Source organism: Trachurus trachurus, assembly GCF_905171665.1.
Source record: "Trachurus trachurus genome assembly, chromosome: 5".
NCBI lineage: Eukaryota > Metazoa > Chordata > Actinopteri > Carangiformes > Carangidae > Trachurus > Trachurus trachurus.
The window spans coordinates 9,545,875-9,563,659 of record NC_139896.1 but is presented as its reverse complement, the minus strand read 5'-3'; the positions used below and the strand labels follow the sequence as shown (position 1 = coordinate 9,563,659).

General features: G+C 39.5%; 1 protein-coding gene across 1 annotated transcript in view; it reads left to right on the top strand.

Moving 5' to 3' along the window:
* Nucleotides 1-752: 752 nt before the first annotated feature.
* The window catches only part of dnai1.2 (dynein, axonemal, intermediate chain 1, paralog 2), a gene marked incomplete at its 5' end in the record, with an annotated part of 21,152 nt that continues 4,119 nt past the window's right edge, over nucleotides 753-17,785 (top strand). The window contains 18 exons of the mRNA XM_083971250.1: nucleotides 753-839; nucleotides 992-1,090; nucleotides 1,481-1,561; nucleotides 1,671-1,797; nucleotides 2,061-2,116; nucleotides 2,229-2,351; nucleotides 2,528-2,587; nucleotides 2,707-2,832; nucleotides 3,164-3,248; nucleotides 3,366-3,483; nucleotides 3,652-3,695; nucleotides 3,823-4,070; nucleotides 4,272-4,361; nucleotides 4,572-4,659; nucleotides 4,843-4,922; nucleotides 8,777-8,925; nucleotides 11,344-11,443; nucleotides 15,216-15,392. Coding sequence (XP_083827376.1) covers nucleotides 753-839; nucleotides 992-1,090; nucleotides 1,481-1,561; nucleotides 1,671-1,797; nucleotides 2,061-2,116; nucleotides 2,229-2,351; nucleotides 2,528-2,587; nucleotides 2,707-2,832; nucleotides 3,164-3,248; nucleotides 3,366-3,483; nucleotides 3,652-3,695; nucleotides 3,823-4,070; nucleotides 4,272-4,361; nucleotides 4,572-4,659; nucleotides 4,843-4,922; nucleotides 8,777-8,925; nucleotides 11,344-11,443; nucleotides 15,216-15,392 — 1,938 coding nt within the window. The remainder of the gene's footprint in view (nucleotides 840-991; nucleotides 1,091-1,480; nucleotides 1,562-1,670; nucleotides 1,798-2,060; nucleotides 2,117-2,228; nucleotides 2,352-2,527; nucleotides 2,588-2,706; nucleotides 2,833-3,163; nucleotides 3,249-3,365; nucleotides 3,484-3,651; nucleotides 3,696-3,822; nucleotides 4,071-4,271; nucleotides 4,362-4,571; nucleotides 4,660-4,842; nucleotides 4,923-8,776; nucleotides 8,926-11,343; nucleotides 11,444-15,215; nucleotides 15,393-17,785) is intronic.

The following is a 17,785-nucleotide window of genomic DNA, read 5'->3' as shown; positions in this document are numbered from 1 at the left end:
CAGAGGAGGCCATATTCCACTGCGTAGTGAAGAAAATGAATGTTTTTTTTTATTTTTATGATTGTTTTTAATGTTGATTATTTTCCTTATTGGCTATGCATGATTTGCTTGTGTTTTTAATAACTTTCCCTTCAATAAAAAAAACAACGTGGCATAATTATTCACAAGTTACATGACGTTTTCCTTGGTCTAAAACTTAGCAGCATTCTAAAATATTAGATCATGTACAACACTTTAACATAACAAGTGGTCTAGGCATTATATAAAGTATTTATTTGGAGATTTTATTGCTATCACACACGTAAAAAATGCACAATGAGCAAAGAAAACCGGGCGAGTGAACTATCTTGACTCTCAGAGGATCTTTGACCCCTCGTAGTGACCAGGCGGTTGTCTTAGCAACCGATAGACAACGGCAGGCAGCTACTTCATACCGAGTTTAACTAGCCTGTATAAGTTTCTGTTTGTACGTCAAACTTACTTCTTTTTACTCATGTCGAAAGATTTCACTCGGTGGAATAACTAAGCTCTGGTCAGGTCTGTAACCCGGAGTCTTGTGGCCATGCCTGTGCCAAGCAATAAAGTTGCAGCATCCACGAGAAAGGTAAAGGTAAATGTTTAATTTAGCTAACGGTACTAGCTTGTAACGCTATGACGTGTGAACTGAGTAGAAAAGTAAAAGTTGGACCTTTTACTCTTTAGTGTGTGTTTCTCATCATGCTTCTTACATTATGCTAATGCCACAGCTAACCATGTCGTTGTTTGTTTGTCAAACACAGGCCTCAAATGTTCAGAAGTCACCTGGGGCCAAACCAGCTAAAGCTGCACATAAGAAAAAGGTGGGTAAACTCAAAATGTCATAAATGCAGCCAGCAACAGTTTGAATTATTGCATCTGAATACCAGAAGGAGAACTACAAGAAATATGAAGTGACATTGCGACATTTTCTGTCTAACCAACACATAAATCTCTTTTGTTTGTGGTGCTTTAGGATGAGGAAGAGGGTGTGGATACTGGTGAAGGACTGGATGAGTATGCTCATGGGAAACCACTTATGAAACATCCAGATCAACTGGATCTCACTGAGGCTGTAAGAGAACGACAGGGGTCTTCACTGTTCAAGAAAACAACATGAGCTGTGTTAAAGCTGAATGTTTCTGAAAATTTGCTGCTATTTTTACTTAAATTAAGATAAGACTTTATTGTCCAGTGATTTAAAACACAGTGGGAATTTGATTTTGGCACCTTGACAGTCAGCATACAACCACAACCGGACACAACCAGCACAAAAACAAATGAACACATGAAGTACAATAATACAATATCATACATAGAAGCAATCGCAGCAGTTTCATTCACTCAGAGATTTAGGATGCTCTTGTTCAGGATGTCCACTGCAGACGGCACAATTGTTCATAGCTATTTTTAGTCAGTGTTGTCGTAATCAATATCAATATTATACTCCCTGTTATATCATTAGGAACTTAAAGAGGAAATCACAAGGGTCCTAACTGCAAACAACCCACATGCACCTCAAAATATTGTCCGCTACAGCTTCAAGGTAAGGAAGTTACACCAAAGTTTATAACTTTACATCAGACAGTAGATGCAAATACAGTCGTAACACTAATCACAACATATATCACATCTTTGCTTCATGTGCTTCTCAGGAGCGTTCCTACAAGCCTACCCTTGTTGTGGATCAGATGGCTCTTCTTTTTGAGTTGGAGGGCAGTCTTGTGCATCAAGACTCAGATGAGGGTCGAAGACTGAGGGCCAAGGAGGGCATCCCTGAGGGTACTTATTGAAACATTTTATACAATTCTCTGTTTGTTGTATAGCATAGTAGCACTTTTGTTAGATATTCAAGGGCAGCGTGTCAAAGTGCCTCTAGTATGATGTATTTTTCTAAATATTTATTGTCAGGTGTAGTCCTTGCTGGGTGCCACAAGGTGTCACTTTCAGCATGTGCTAGAATACTGAAGAAAAGTCTCCTATTTCGATTTGAAAATTGAAGTGTTAATTTTCTATACAGTTAAGGTATGATTTAATCTTTCCAGAGAGTGCAACAGTCGACACGGAAGCAGGATCTGATGAGGAGGAACCAGAACCTCCGGTAAAATGTGTTTTGTAAAAGCATAGCCTATCGTTTAATGTTTCCTCACAAGGTCACAACACGAAGAGTGTGACTTGACTTACAAATCTTTTCCTTTGTTGGTTTTCCACAGTCTACACCTGTAGAGGACAGACCGGATAGCGCTGCCTCCAAAACCGACAAGAAGGAGCCAAAAATTACTAACCAATTCAACTTCAGTGAGAGGGCCTCCCAGACCCTCAATAATCCACTGATGGTAGGACTCTGCAGTATAGCTAGTTGTCTGCATAATAGTTAAGATATCTAACCTTTAAAAAGAGAATGTTTTAATATTAGAGGGTCTGAAAGACATCATATTGATGTGTATATAATAAAATATTCATAGACCAGTGCCTCAAGAGTTTCTGTGGAGTAATTTCTTTTTTCTTGCAGGAAATAAGCTGCCAGACTGAACCTTCCCAACGCAGTACCTTCTCTGCCACTGCTAATCAAGTACTGAATTCCCTGATTAGTTTAGAAGGAATGTTTGAACGGAGTTGTTTTCAGTCTTCTGGGCATATACAGTATGTGCTCACATGGGCAGGATGCAATAACCAGTATTCTCTTTGCAGTGGGAGATATATGACGCATATGTGAAGGAGCTGCAGAAACAAGAAAAAAACAAAGAGAAGCAGAAAGCTATGGCATCAAAGAAAGATAATGACAAAGGCAAGAAGGTCATGATGATGGAGACTCAGGTAAATTGTCTGCTTGGATCAACTTTCCTGCCTAAACTTTAACTGTATTTCATATTTATATCTCATAGTAGCATTGCCACAATTTTTATACCACCATAACAAACTACTACCATAATAAACTGTATGTATATAATTATATAATTGTCAAATAATAATAATGTAATATATTTAGAGATAACAATTGTGACTATTCAAAATGTGATAATGCTCTACCATATTTCCCATGTTCTTAGGTTAACTGTGATAATTCACGAGGGATGAAAAGTAATTTAAAAGTAAAGCAGAATATAAATGAATGTTTTTACAAGATTTTGTCATGTTTCTGTTACAGAGCAATGACCTCACTAAAGCGGGAAACATGGGCAAGATCTTAGAACGAATGGTCAATCAGAATACATTTGATGACATAGCACAAGGTATCCTCTATTAAACATAACGCATGATACAGGACTAAACTATGGCTCCATCTGATGCTCAAGTTGTCACATAGTCAACTCTCCTCTCCTCTTTGCTCTCCCTTGAAACCTTTTAAGATTTCAAATACTTTGAGGATCCCTCTGATGAGTTCAGGGACCAGAAGGGAACTCTTCTCCCTTTGTGGAAGTTCCAGTATGATAAAGCCAAAGGCCTGTCTGTCACTGCCCTCTGCTGGTAGGTTTAAACACTGTCTCTGCTAACAATTCTCCAGAATTCATTCTTATTCTGGGGAAAAGGGGTCATGATTGTTTACCGCACCTATTGTTATGTATTATTTATTTTATATCACATCTGGTTTTCCAAGAATGGAAGATGACTGACTAATGCATCTGTTTTTAATAGGAATAAAACACACCCAGACTTGTACTCTGTGGGAATGGGATCATGTAAGTGCACACAGTAGTGAGCTGTCACTGTAAACGTATCAAAAACAATTTTAGTGTCATATTAGATTGGCAATTGTCACTGTCTGTGCATCCTCCATCCACTCTCTTCTGTCTCTCTTCTTACCAGATGACTTCAGTAAACAGGGGCATGGCATGCTTATCTTCTACACATTTAAGAACCCCTCATTCCCAGAGTACATTTATGCCACCAACTCTGGTGTCCTGTGCCTCGACATCCACGACAAGCATTCAAACCTGGTGGCAGTGGGCTTCTACGATGGCTGTGTGGCTGTATACAACTTGAAACAGAAGGGACTGGAGCCTGTGTACAAGAGTACAGCTAAGACCGGGAAACACACTGACCCTGTCTGGCAGGTGAAATTGGGATGGGATTTCACATATAATTCAGTGGGGTCTAAGCCATTTTACTGTTTTCCCAAACACCCTGACACCAAGCTAGCAGCAATGTTGAGATGTTATTTCTCCCCAATCTTCAGCAGAATTTCATGAAATTGAAACCGTCCATTTTCTCGTTTTCAATGGAGTTCATTCATTGCTTTGTTGTATTTCATTCAGGTACGATGGCAGAATGATGACATGGACAACAATCACAACTTCTATTCTGTGTCATCTGACGGCCGAGTTGTGTCTTGGACACTTATTAAGGTTAGCCAATAAAATCGCTGTGGCTTGCACTATCATAGGCCAGCCTTATATTTCAACAGAATACAAATATAATGCAACTTTCAAGATGCTTGCTAATGAGATATTTTGTAGGTGAACTCTGGATTATGTGCTAGACTTAACGCTTGTCTGTTTCATTATTGAGTTGCATGTTTTTTATCATGAGTGTTTGTATGTTTTACATGTTTGCAGAATGAGCTGGTCTTTACGGACATTATCAGACTGTCACTGAATGGTGCTGTATCTGAGGGGCCAGATGTTTCACAGCAGCCCAGCATCGGTAAGGTTTCACTCCCTCAGCATGTTATGTTGCACATGTATGTAAGAATGTGCCCACACCTTTTAAAATTAACTTATAATACAAAAAACTACACTCTTTGTATTACCTGACATCAGACCTGATATTCCTTGGTCCAGTGGGCAAATGTCTGTAATTTAAGTTGTTGATGCCTCTTGCCCACAGCTTGCGGTACAGCGTTCGACTTCCACAAACAGATCGACTATCTCTTCCTAGTTGGCACAGAGGAGGGGAAAATACACAAGGTATGTGTTAAAGCTTCCAATATGCCGCTTTTGGCTTGATCACATAGGTCACGTCTAAAATTACATAAAGACTGTTGTGACATGATTCAGTAAAGCTGTCAAATGTCCAGCTGGGAACTGAATTATAGCATAAAATGCATAAAAATACTGATATGATGTAAACAAATCTATGCTTCACATTACAAGGTACATAGTATCTATATTAATATATTATATGCATGTAGTGTATTCTTTTATTCACTTTGTTTAGGTACTTTAAATGTACCCATTTTATTCAGTACAAACTATGTATAATAATTTCCATGAATATACATTTTTGGCTTTATTTTGAAACATGCAGATAGTATTTGAACATTTTCAGTAGAAACTTGACGCCTGTTTGAGATACTCCCAGGTGCATCCACATTCCTTATACTATACAGTATATATCCCTTTACTTTACTACATACTATACACAATTTATCATTATTTATAGTGCAATATATATCAGTGGTGTAGATGAAATAAGTATTTTTCAATTAGTTTGGCGCAATTAATTTATTAGCTGTCCTCCTCCTTCCCTGTGTGTATTTCACCTACATCTTGGGGCAGCTGTGGCTCAGGAGGTAGAGCAGGTTTCCTTTAATCAGAAGGTCAGTGATTCGATCTGTAGCTCCTCCAGTCAGCATGTTGCAGTGTCCTTGGGCAAGATACTGAGCCCTAAATTGCCCCTGATGGCTGTTTCATCGGTCTAGAAGTGTGTATATGGGTATGATGTACAATATGAATGTGTAGGTGAATGGGTGAATAGGTGGTAGGTATTGTAGAGCAAGAGTTTTGAGCTGTCAGTAAGACTACAAAAACAATGTATTGATTGTGGTATATTTATTTTGCAGTCACGTTGCATATTGCTAGATGTTATCTTTGATATAATTTGATGGTTTAGTTTGTTCTGGTTGACAGTGCATATACTGTATATTGGTTTAAAATAGAGTCTGTATGTGATGCCAGTGTATCAATTATGTATGATGACAGTGATGCATAAGATTGCCCACTGACAAGTTTCCTTTATAAAGGAGGAAAGGACAATGATATTAATCTGTAAACTGAAACCTATTGTTACATATTGGCAAAAGCATGCTGTAATGTACAGTATTATACCAATTGCACCAAAACCAAAGCTTCTATTGAGTTTGTGAGGCTGATTTTTAAAAGTTCATCCATGAGTTTTACTTAGGGATTTTAGCAAAACCTTACCCCTTTAATGTGTTTTCCTTCTGCACCACCCTTAAATGACTTTGGGATCATCTTTGGGCTTTATGCTGTCTCGCAGTATTTGCCCTGAGAAATGGAAGCTCATTCTGTTTGTGCTGCACTTACACACTTCCTGCTGATCTTGCACTCAAGAGGGTACACAAGCTATAGTCCCCATTAATAGTGTATGTGTGATTGTCCAAATGTGCACTTGTGTGTGTCCATGTGGTCTGCTGGGAACCCCCCCAGGCTTAACATTAAGCATTTAATGAGTCTCCTTAAGCACAGGCTCTCTCTGACCACATCAGGCAGCTGGTAGTTTTTGGCCAGCCTCCCACCATCTCTCTGTTCATCTCCCTCATGTTATTGTTACTGTAGGCAGAAATACACATAAAAGACTCATTTATTTTCAGTTACTGTGCCCTCATTCTATATTGATTTAATAACAGAAAAGTCTTTAAACAGTTCACTGACAAATGCACACATCATTGAAATTGTCTGATCTCTATCAAATTAAACCTTGTGCTTGAGGGGAATCCATCTTGCATGGCCATGAAGAGAGAGTTTCATTTATTTGTCATTATGTGAGTTTATCTTAACCCCTGGCTGCAGAAATGTCAAACACGCAAGAGCACACACAAACATTGCAATTTAAGCAAAGGCATTTACTGGCAAAGATACAGTAAAGCTAAAATAAATGGATGAATTTTCATTAATTTCTGACCCTGAAGACCCAATGCTGATGAAAAAACAACAACGTTTGATTTAACTTTGCCAGCAATACAGTCTGAGCTCCAGTAAACGGTCATGTAAATCATCTAAACACAATTAAAATCCTCCAAAACAACAGCAGCATTGGATTAGGTGACATTTTACTTAATTTAAAAAGATAGAAAATGTTCATTATCGTGCACACAATATAGCACATAAATAGCATTTAAGACAAAAACAGGATTTGCACTAACATTTTAAAAGATACCTCTTTGGAGAACTATCTTACACTGCTGCTGATCTAACTCATTGCACCTAACTGATACTTTTTTCATTGCATGTTGGGCTTTGTACCGGGCAATGTACATGCTCAAGGAAAGGTCACAAGTAGCAGACTCACACCTAAGCTTCACTCCTATGAAATCACCTTATACTGACCCAGCTCTCCTTGCAGACGTGTTGCCAGACACACCCAGTGTCTGATGAAATATGTTCTGTCTATCACCTCAAGGATCAGTGGCACAGAAACCCCAGGAGAGGACAGATTAAGAATCTTTCACCTAGCTGCAGGTCAACAATCAAACTGTCAGTGCTTGGAAATGCAACAGCTGTTCCCCAGAACCCATGGAGCTGTTTTACCCTGAATTGTCCAGTTAATTTATCCCTGCAGTCTAACTCTTGCTGTTTAAGTACTTTCGCGAACCTTATTCTGTCAGTGGCAAACAAACTAAGGAAATTTAAAGGGTACTTTGAACAACACACTGAACCGCGGAGAATTGCACAACTCCCTTTGGTTTTAAACTGTTGAGCATTTTGCACTTTTAGCCTCACTTCAATCAGCAGTGTCACAGCAGGGCTTTTCCATCAGCCAGCAGTGGAAAATTTAATGGCCTCAGAAACAGAGAGCAAAATATTTTATGTCAGGGTTCCCTTCCCTAGAAAAAAAAAAGTAAAGTTTTTCTGAAAGACAATTTGAGGGCATCATTGGGAAACATAATGGGAAATCTACGATCCTATGTAGCTAGACACATCCAACTGACTATCTATGGAAGTGCAACAGTAAATCACTGGAATCCAATATTAAAGTTTTATATTACAAATATATATTCATATATATTTTCAACAAATAAATGGTTCTGCAACTCAGAAATCACCTACGAATTATGTTTTTTAATTTTGTCATGCTGCATTTGTAGGTTCAGACTAGATATGACTCATTCAGTTTGGCCTGGTTGTTCTCCTGTCACACTGTCAACAAAATCCTACTTTATCATTTAAACAGAAAATATAACAGTTTTGATGGCAATAAATAATTGATTAGCTAAGCAGATATTGGTGTAGAAACCCTATTGTTGTTTCTGTTGTTGTTTCTTGGCATTTGCCTTTTTTGAATGTTAATAGTTAGAGAGTGGCATGGCATGCAATAATTGCATGGTATAATTGGTGGTATGAACGATAACCAGTGGTGAAAGCATAAAAGTTTTCATTTTGAATCAGAAAGTTTTCAGGTTGAAAAAAACAACTTAGTCTCTAGTCTCTTAATAAGGTGTTGGGCCACTATGTGGCACCAGAACAGCCTCAGTGTACCTTGGAGCTATCTCTTAACTCTGCTGGAGGGATGTTCACCATTTTTCTAAAAGATATCCCCTCACTTGGTGTTCTGATGATAATGGTGGAGAGCACTGTCTAACAAGCTCATCCAAAATCTCCCGTTGGTTTGAACACCAGCGATAGTGAAGGGCATAGCATATGATTAGCATCTCTTTCATACTCATCCAGTGACCCATCCAGTGACCCTTTGTGTGGATGGGAGGATTGTCATCCATGAAGAGATGATCAATGTTTTCAGTCACTGAACACGGTATTTATTCCTTCTTCGTGCAACTCAAGACTTTGCCTTTATTCCCCAGTGCTCCAAGACTTACTCAAGCCAGTTCCTGGAGACCTATGATGCCCACAGCATGGCAGTGGATGCTGTGAAGTGGAACCACTACCACCCAAAGGTTTTCATCTCCTGCAGTTCAGACTGGACTGTGAAGATCTGGGACCATACCATCAAGTAAGACAGAGTGCTGCTGTAAATAAGACATTACATGTACAGTATATCACAGCAGTATGATTCAGTTTTGTTGTTTGTTGTTGTTTGTTGTTTTTGTTCATCATCATAAGTGATTAGATTTCCATCCACGACACTGCTGGCTTAACTGGGTGTCGCTTGGCATCGGCACTGTTTGCTGATGGAAAGCTTTTGTGGGATCATGTACTTGGCAGGGACATAATCACAGATGAGGGAGTAAATTCCAATATGGGGTTAAAAAGTAGGAGCTTAGGAGTCCATATTTGTTGGACTTGACAACTGTGGAAGTAAGCAGTGGACTGTGAAGCAAGGACTTCAGTGCATGAGGGATTTGGCCATCTCTAACTTGGAGTAAAAGGGGAAAAGATGTGTAATATGGGGGATCTGAGTGAAATGGCTCGTTGTTCCCTCTAACAGGAACCACATGCGATGGTTAGTTACAGAATAGCAACTGCAGCTTTGTGTTGTTCACACTTGGCGTTTCTAATGTTCTGTGTGCCTCAACGCAGAAGAAACCATAATCATTATTTGTGTAATCTTTTTATGATATTACAGTATATTAGTCTTTATTACTGTCTCACACTCACTGCGGACCAGGCATAATGCCTCCTGCCTTATTTGACGAACCCACAGTGCCTCCCACTTCTTGACTGAATAATGATGCTAATCATCTGGCCATTATGAGAGACAGGATTATCAAGAATGATCCATAACACTCCAGAGATACTTGGCTTTATTGTTTCCAGGAGAGGGTCTGACTGGTTCAGGCAACTTTTCACAAACTCTTTACCACACGGTTCAAAGGTGTGAAAGCTAGACTTTAAAACTGCTCCTTTTTGTTTGATGGATGAGGCTCATACATCTTGTAAAATTGTCATATGACGTCAGCCAGTCCTAAATGAACTGAAGGGCTTGTAGTGATAAAGGAGAGTTGCATCAAGTCTATTAATCACAGCAAACGTTAGCTTGATAAATTTGCACCTCAGCACAGTGATAAACTTGGACACAATTTATGAATCCTAATAGCTCTGAGTCTGGATTTACAGTATGTGCAGTGTCATTCTGCTGTGAAAAAAAAACCTCACTTGAAAGACTGCAGGCCAGATTTATATCCCCTTTGCATTTAATTCCAGTTATATTATCCACCCACCAGAGTGCATGTTATTTATCAAACAGACACACCAGCGTGGAACTACAGTTTGTCTGTCATCTGAGGAACATCTTGCACACAATCATTAAAGAGAGGGTGGTGCAAATATCAAGGAGTTATTTTAAGTGTTGTTGATTGCACATTCTCAATTGTTAACTCAGGTTCATGCAGTTGTGAGGCTCAGAAAATACTCAACCTCTGGTCCTTTTGTCAATATTTATCAGTATTCTTTGTTTGAGGAAGTAGTAAGTATGATTTAAATGACCACTATATCTTAGGAGTAACCGCAAAAAACAATGTAATGTACCAAGGCAATCAGTAACAAATAAATGAAGGAAGTCACTGAACACAATACATATCCAGTCCTAACAGAGAGGGAGTAGACTGAAGAGGCCATCTGTGTTTATGTGGCTCAACCTGGCACTGACTTGGCCACTAAATCTCTGTTGTGAATGTATTCTCCCTAAAAGACCATAACATTTCTATATTTTGATTTGTTTCTCTGCGCTTGCTGATGGTAAACATATTCTGCCGCTGAACAGGAACTTATGTTCTGCTGAATCTGTCTCAGGCGTGAGCTGCACATTTAGTTCCTTTCTTAATAAATCGAACACCAAACTCCCACAGATATTGTATTCATGTATGTATGCAAATCTGCTACTCTCTCAACCTTTTGGAAGAAAGTTTTCCTCACTCACTCACTCTCTCTCACACACACACATACATACACACAGTCCCTGCTTAATATCTGAAGACATACATGTGCCTGGTTCGACCTCTTAGAAACAGAGGGTTCATTTCCTCATCTTGCTTCCAGCAGTATTTCACCAGTTAATAACACAAAGAAACAGCGTGGAGGGGCCCCCTGTTTGATCTCCACACATTTTCTCTACCAGGCTCTGATGATTCATTGGTCTCTGGACATTTTGTCACTGATTACCATAGTTGACAGTCAAAATGTGGTTTGCTACCACTGGAAAGAAGGAAGATGAAATCATGGCATAATGATGGCTTCATCATGGAAATTAATTGGACTGTTTTATGTCCAGAAGCAGACAAAAGATTAAGATTGACTGGGCAAACAATCTCAGTCATATGGAGGATTTGTCTCTGTAGACTGATGAGAAACAGTGTCTTGTTATTTCCTAATGACTCAGAATGTTTGCAAGAATATAGCATTTTTTTAGCGTTTCGTACATATATAAAGTTAAGGATTTCCTGTATGACATCATAATGTCTGTGTTTTCCAGCACGCCAATGTTCACCTTCGACCTGAATGCAGCTGTTGGAGATGTTTCGTGGGCGCCATATTCCTCCACTGTATTTGCTGCTGTCACAACAGATGGACTTGTAAGTGAACTTTTAAACTTGTCAGATTACTGGATAATTACTTTAGCTTAAAAACATCAACACAATAAGAAGGAGGAACACATTACTATTGATATTTTCATAGCTCCAGGTGGTAAAGGCTGACCATACAGCCAGTCTTCTTAGTCCTATAGTATATGAAGCTCTATCTATAGAGGGGTTATTTGTTTACCCAACACGGCGGATGTGTGCGCAACCTGACTGCAGAAAGAACTGGTTGTCATGGTTACCTTGAAGTTTACTCCATGGATCTGGTTTACTCTAAGCGATGTTAGCTAGCGATGTTGTCGGCGTACTAACAGTTTGTTTCCTAGTAATAAAAGTGTGTCTTTATACATAGACTGTAGGTTTTATAACGGCAAAAAAAACATCATCGATCATCCTCTCCGGATGGAATGTCAGGTTGCCGATCGGCACAAGCCACAGACCCTCAGAGCATTTTAATCCTATCAATTAACGTTTATTAATCGGTTAGCGAGTGTCGGTTATCGGTTAAAAAAAACAATGTGCATCCCTACCTACAGCTATGTAACAGACAGTCATGTTCAGGACTCAAACACGATAACAAAACTTGGTGGCTCTGAGGACTTAGGTGCTGCCTAGTCAGAGACAAGGGAAGAAGACGGACATGTCTGGGTCAACATGACCGCAAACTGCACCTGCATAGCTGGGCATGAAATCTAAAATAATAAAACATCGATTAATCTTAGCTTGCTTTCCATTACTATGTAACCTCGTCTTCAGTCACTGTCGTTACTGTAGTAAACATCACAACTCATTTGCAATTATACAGCTGTGCGTGCAGGCATATCACCATTCAAACCAACGTGTCTAACACATTATATTGCTCGGAATGAATCTCCAATGTACTATTTTCTCTCTTGTTTGCCTTGAAAGTGGTGTGAGTTGACGTATTCTATAAAACTTGCGCATTTTGTTATTTTTATGAAAAAGATTAGTGCAACCAACAGCACAACAAGACATGTTGCTCTTGTTGCTCTCTTTCTGCAGAACGTCAGTGACGTAGACTGATAATCCCTCTATAGGATACTGTGTTCAAAGGCTCCAACAGCCGCATCATCTGCCACCTGTCACCCATTTCATTATCATCCATATAATATAGTTATAGTCTCAGCTGACTGAACCCTTACTATATTCATAAGCGTAAGCCTAGGATTAGCCTCAGGCAATTGAGTTTGTTCACACACATATTCTTGTTACAAAGGCGGCTTCCTGCCCTGCCAGTGGTTATTGATTCCAGCCAAAAGTAATTTCAGTGGATGCCGTGTTGCTTATCTCCACATATTTTCTTAGTATGGCTGCAAGCTGTCCCCATCTGTTTGTCTTCACACCAGTCTGCGGCACACTATAAAAGTCCAGAGTGTTGTGTCTGACACATTTCCTGTCCAGCGTGCCAAGTGACGGCGAAGGAGGAGAGTGACAGAGAGGAAATGAGAGCTGAGCAATTTGAGAGGCACCTTATGTGATGGTGTGTGTGTATGTGTGTGTGTGTGTGTGAGAGAGAGAGAGAGAGTCAATGCAGGCCCAACAGTAGTAATGCACCATTGTGTGCCATATTACACAACCAAACATCAGCCTTGATAAGACATGGAAGTAAAGAAACAGCAGATTACATAACAAATTCATGATCGCTAAAATTAAATGTCCATTTCATATTCTAGAAGTTGCCAACCAATAACTGGCGGCACATTCACTTGATGTTAAATAAAGCTGTTCGTTTAATTGTAAACATCCACGACCAAAGAATAAATAGATAAATAAATAAAATGAAAGTACTTTGCTAGAAAGCACATGAGGTCCCATGTGTATTGTAATTTATTCTCTGAAACTGGATCAAAAGCAGTTTTCAGCAGCTATTAAAAAACTCATTAAAAGCTCATCAGTTGGCATACATTTTAAAAGCAAATTATATCCTCTCCTTTCTAAGCAACAGAAAGGACAAGAATATTAAATTGGATTCAGTGGAGGACAATGTGGCTGGTCCACTTTTTTTCAGTGTGTGGAAACATCATCCAAGTCTGATTTTCAAGCACGTGTTTAGATGTCAGTGTTAGAAGCTTATGATAACTTACAGGTATATTTGTATTTGCTGTAAAACAAAACTTTGAGATGATTGTAAATGTCACCTGTAAACCTGACAGGGATGTGCAGAATTAACTGGATCCACTACAGTAAATAACTCAGTTTCCAGTTAAACTCTCCTTAACATATGGTCACAGTCTTTATAAATGACAGAACATTGTCAGAGTTCCTGTGTTTACTGGTGTGGTCGCAGTGTGTGATACTGATTGGCATCATCTTCCCCAGGATTGCAGCTTCTTTGCTGTACATTTTTCATTTTCTGTGACAGTGATAGAACTCCAGTGACTCACCATGAGGCCTGTTATCCTTGACGCATATTTACTGTTACTGTTGCTGACAACCTGGCCCGCTACTGCTACTGACGCACCGGCAAAATGTCAGACAACGGCATGCATTTGGGTGTGCATGTGTGCAAAATATATTTGTACGTGTGCATGTGTAATTTATAAGGATAATATAACTTGCATGGCAGGCTAAAGTATGAGAATGGCACTGAGTTGTGCAGTGAAAAAAAATATCTCTTCGTTCTCTCTGTCTCTCCATCTGAGCTAAATGTCAAGGAAATGCAGCACCAGGGTGAAATAATGAGAAGTCCAAGCATATTCCCTGCTGATTAGTCTCAAAATCCATATCTGCTCTCTCTGTGGAGCTCTTCTTATCTTTCTGCACATGGGCTCCTACACTCAGTCGACTGACACCAGCATCAGTATACCTGCTGGAGTTTTAGATCTTTTTCAATGTAATACTTACTGTAAGGAAAAAAAAAACATCAATTCAATTGAAATACAATCTGTAATACAACATATAGATTTGACAAATCATAGGCAGTCACTTGAGCACCGAGTCCCTGTGTGAATAGATGTAGTGTTTTGCACCCAGTCATGACTAATATTACATTAGTGTTGTTGTATAAGCCACAGAAAACACTAGAATAATGGCTGCAGTGATGAAGGTTACAGAAAGTCACACACACTGGCAGAATATGATGGTTGGGTGCAAGTGATAACTGTGATGCTTTGTGTGTTACTGCTACATGCAGACAGTGTGAACTCTTGCAGCCTTGGCACAATTATCTCTTTGGTAAAAAAAAAAAAAAAAAAAAAAGAAAGAAAAAAGGAGTGGGCTGTGCTTAGCAGTGAGCTCATTTTTCTTTAGCAGATTGTCTACATGCACTTAGCCTGAAAGAGGGAGTATCTGTGATCTGGTTCCTTCTGGATAAAAAGATGCTTACTTTAAATTGATGCTGCCAGCATACACACACACACATGCACACAGACACACACAGAGAGAAGTGCCCACTCATTGAATTACTGGGAACACCCTTTTTTTTTTTTTGCACCAGATGGTCAGCCTTGCATCCCCGCGGAGGCTTGTGCTCTACCATTCTCCTTCCCAGATAAAAGACAACACACATGCACACAGACACACACACACACACACACACACACAGGGCTGCTGAGAACAATAGATTAAGCCTTTACTTTCTCTGGAGACATAACATGAATATTTATACCACACAGTCTAAATATGGTCAATTAGATGGGTCAGGTATTATCAGCCTCAGACGGTGTTGTTGTGGCTGCGCCATCCTTCTGAAATGTCAATTCAATTAGATGGCATATTAACTGGTGTGATCACTCATCTTCTCCAGGTTCACGTTTTCGACCTCAACATCAACAAATATGAGGCCATCTGCCAGCAGTCGGTGACCAAAAAGAAGCTAACTCACATCGAGTTCAACCCCGTCGATCCCGTCATCATAGTGGGCGACGACCGAGGTTACGTCATCACCCTCAAACTCTCCCCCAACCTTCGGAAGAAACCCAAGGTAAGAGTCTTACAGAGCTTCTAGAAACAATCACATTGTAATCATTTGAGCTAATTTAAGTAAGATAAGCCTGCCTTTCCAAATGCAGCTGCTTTACGACTTCATGTTTCTTCTCTTGCTACTTTGTCTTGATAATTAGGCCTCATTGGCAAATTCAAATGGAACTTGTCCATGTTACAAATTAGGTGCCAAACTTTCCACCTCTTTCAGCAATATGGAGAAGTGTGTGTTAAGCTATTGTGTTCTGTCACCTTATCTTATCTGTAAACAATCTTGATGCATGCAGCACGCTTGGCCTTTTTCCATTATTCATGACTGCCACTTCTTCCACATCAGTGAAAGCAGATCAGATGATTCAGTCTTTTCAGAGTCCTGACCAAGAGCTTATTTCACTAAATAACAAAGGAACGAGTGCCTCTTTTTAGCCAGTTAACAATTAGCCGCAGAGGATTCAAGTGTTCTTTGTAATTGATTAAGCTTTTTAGAGAGGATCACTAGATCACTAGAAGATAAAACAGAACTAAATTGTTTTGTATTTTAACTATTGCTGAAAATCAGTTTGAGTTGATAAGATAAAAGATAATCTTCTGGTGGTCAAAGATGGTGTGGTGGTTTAGGATGACTGCTCTGTGGTGGTTAATGCTTAATGAGTTGTGGGGTAATCACAGTGGCCCTACTAAACACAGGAGGAAAGCAAATGGCACATTGAGTCACAACAGTTTAATCAGGACCCATTTAGAGTCAGTTCTGCAGCCTCTTAATTTTTCCTTTGTGCTGTCCGTGTTGCTGCATGTGAACCAGAAGAAACACTAATGGCTAATATGTGTTTATTTTTACAACACATTTTCACATTATGCGTGGCACTGCCATGCCTGGGCGCAGACACAAACAGTTCACCATCAGACACTCATAAACACAGTTTAAGTGGGGCTCAGGCTAACGACACACACACACACACACACACACACACACACACACACACACACGGTACTAGCTCATTAGTGACCTCAGACTGCAGCCCTAAAGCATACAATTGGGAAATAATTGCACAGTTCAGCATCACTGACAGTGGTGTGGAGCATTTTAGAAAGCAGTGTGGCAAATAAGCATCAGACACAAACACCCGGAGGACACATTACCAATAATATGTCTTCATAAAATCGACACAGCACCTCACTAAAACCAGAACAATGGTGGGCTGGTAGCAAATTAACATACCTGAAACACTGGCACAGTGGCCCAGCAGTCCAGACTGTAACAATAAAAGTGTGCTGCTGTACTCAACTATTTGATGAGGCAGAGAAGTCAGTCCATGTTCTTGGCTCGCTTTATTCTCACTAAACCGGCCCACTTGGCCTCTCTTGTCAAATACAATTTTAGTTAATTGTTTTGATTCTTCAAAACAAGAGACCAGATGCTACAACTCTGATCATAATTGTTGGAAAACAGAAACATACTGCAGGATTGTACACTCGCAAAGTATGTTATAAAATGCTCTGAGCGGTGTGGTGCACTGAGCTGTTACTTCCCAGTTGTAAGCACAATGGCTATAGTCACTAATGGGCTTATTTTAGGTGCCTGCGCTGTTATGTTGCTTGTTGATTATGTTGTCATGTTATGAATGTGCAACTCCTGTAGTGGGTATGTTACCAGGAAGGATCTGAGTGTGAGCCCAAGTGCCATCTGGAGAGCTCACCAGTTGAGAAACAAAAGTCTCCTGAGACAGATCATTATTATTCCATCACCACTTTTCTTCTTGGCTCTTACACAAGTCATATATTGCACATTGAGTACTTGAATGTGCACAATGGTGTACTTAAGGAAATCACTAAAGATGTTCATTATCACTGAATGAATGACCACTACCAGCAAACCTGTGTCTGTGTCAACTCAACACACTGCCCTGTTCAGCACTTTACAAAATTATGTGTTTATCTAATCGGCACTATTCTCAGTGTCCTCTTTCTTTGTTACAAATCATAAGTGAGATTCATAAGTGTTATATTATAAATGCAGCATTATGCCATGTTTTGCATGGCCCATTTATTTCTATTGACTCCCATAGTGTGTTGTCTGCCACAGTGTTTGTATTAGTATTAATGTAGAGTGCCTGAAAATGAGCTGAAACAAACCTCCAGGTTTATTATAGCACAGGTGGAGAATTGTTTGCATTACTTTTTACAGACAGGAAGAGCATGTCTACATGTAAACATTCTAGGTAAGCAAACCAGCAAGGAAAGGCAGGATATTAGACAATAAAAATTAGGGCACAGGTTGACATATTGGGAAATAATATCTTTTATTATAATTATTTTTTATCCATTTTGAAGTCTCAGTTCCGGTTTGTGCTCAGTCAGCCTTTCCCTCCACTGTGGAGGAAGCTTTATTTTTAT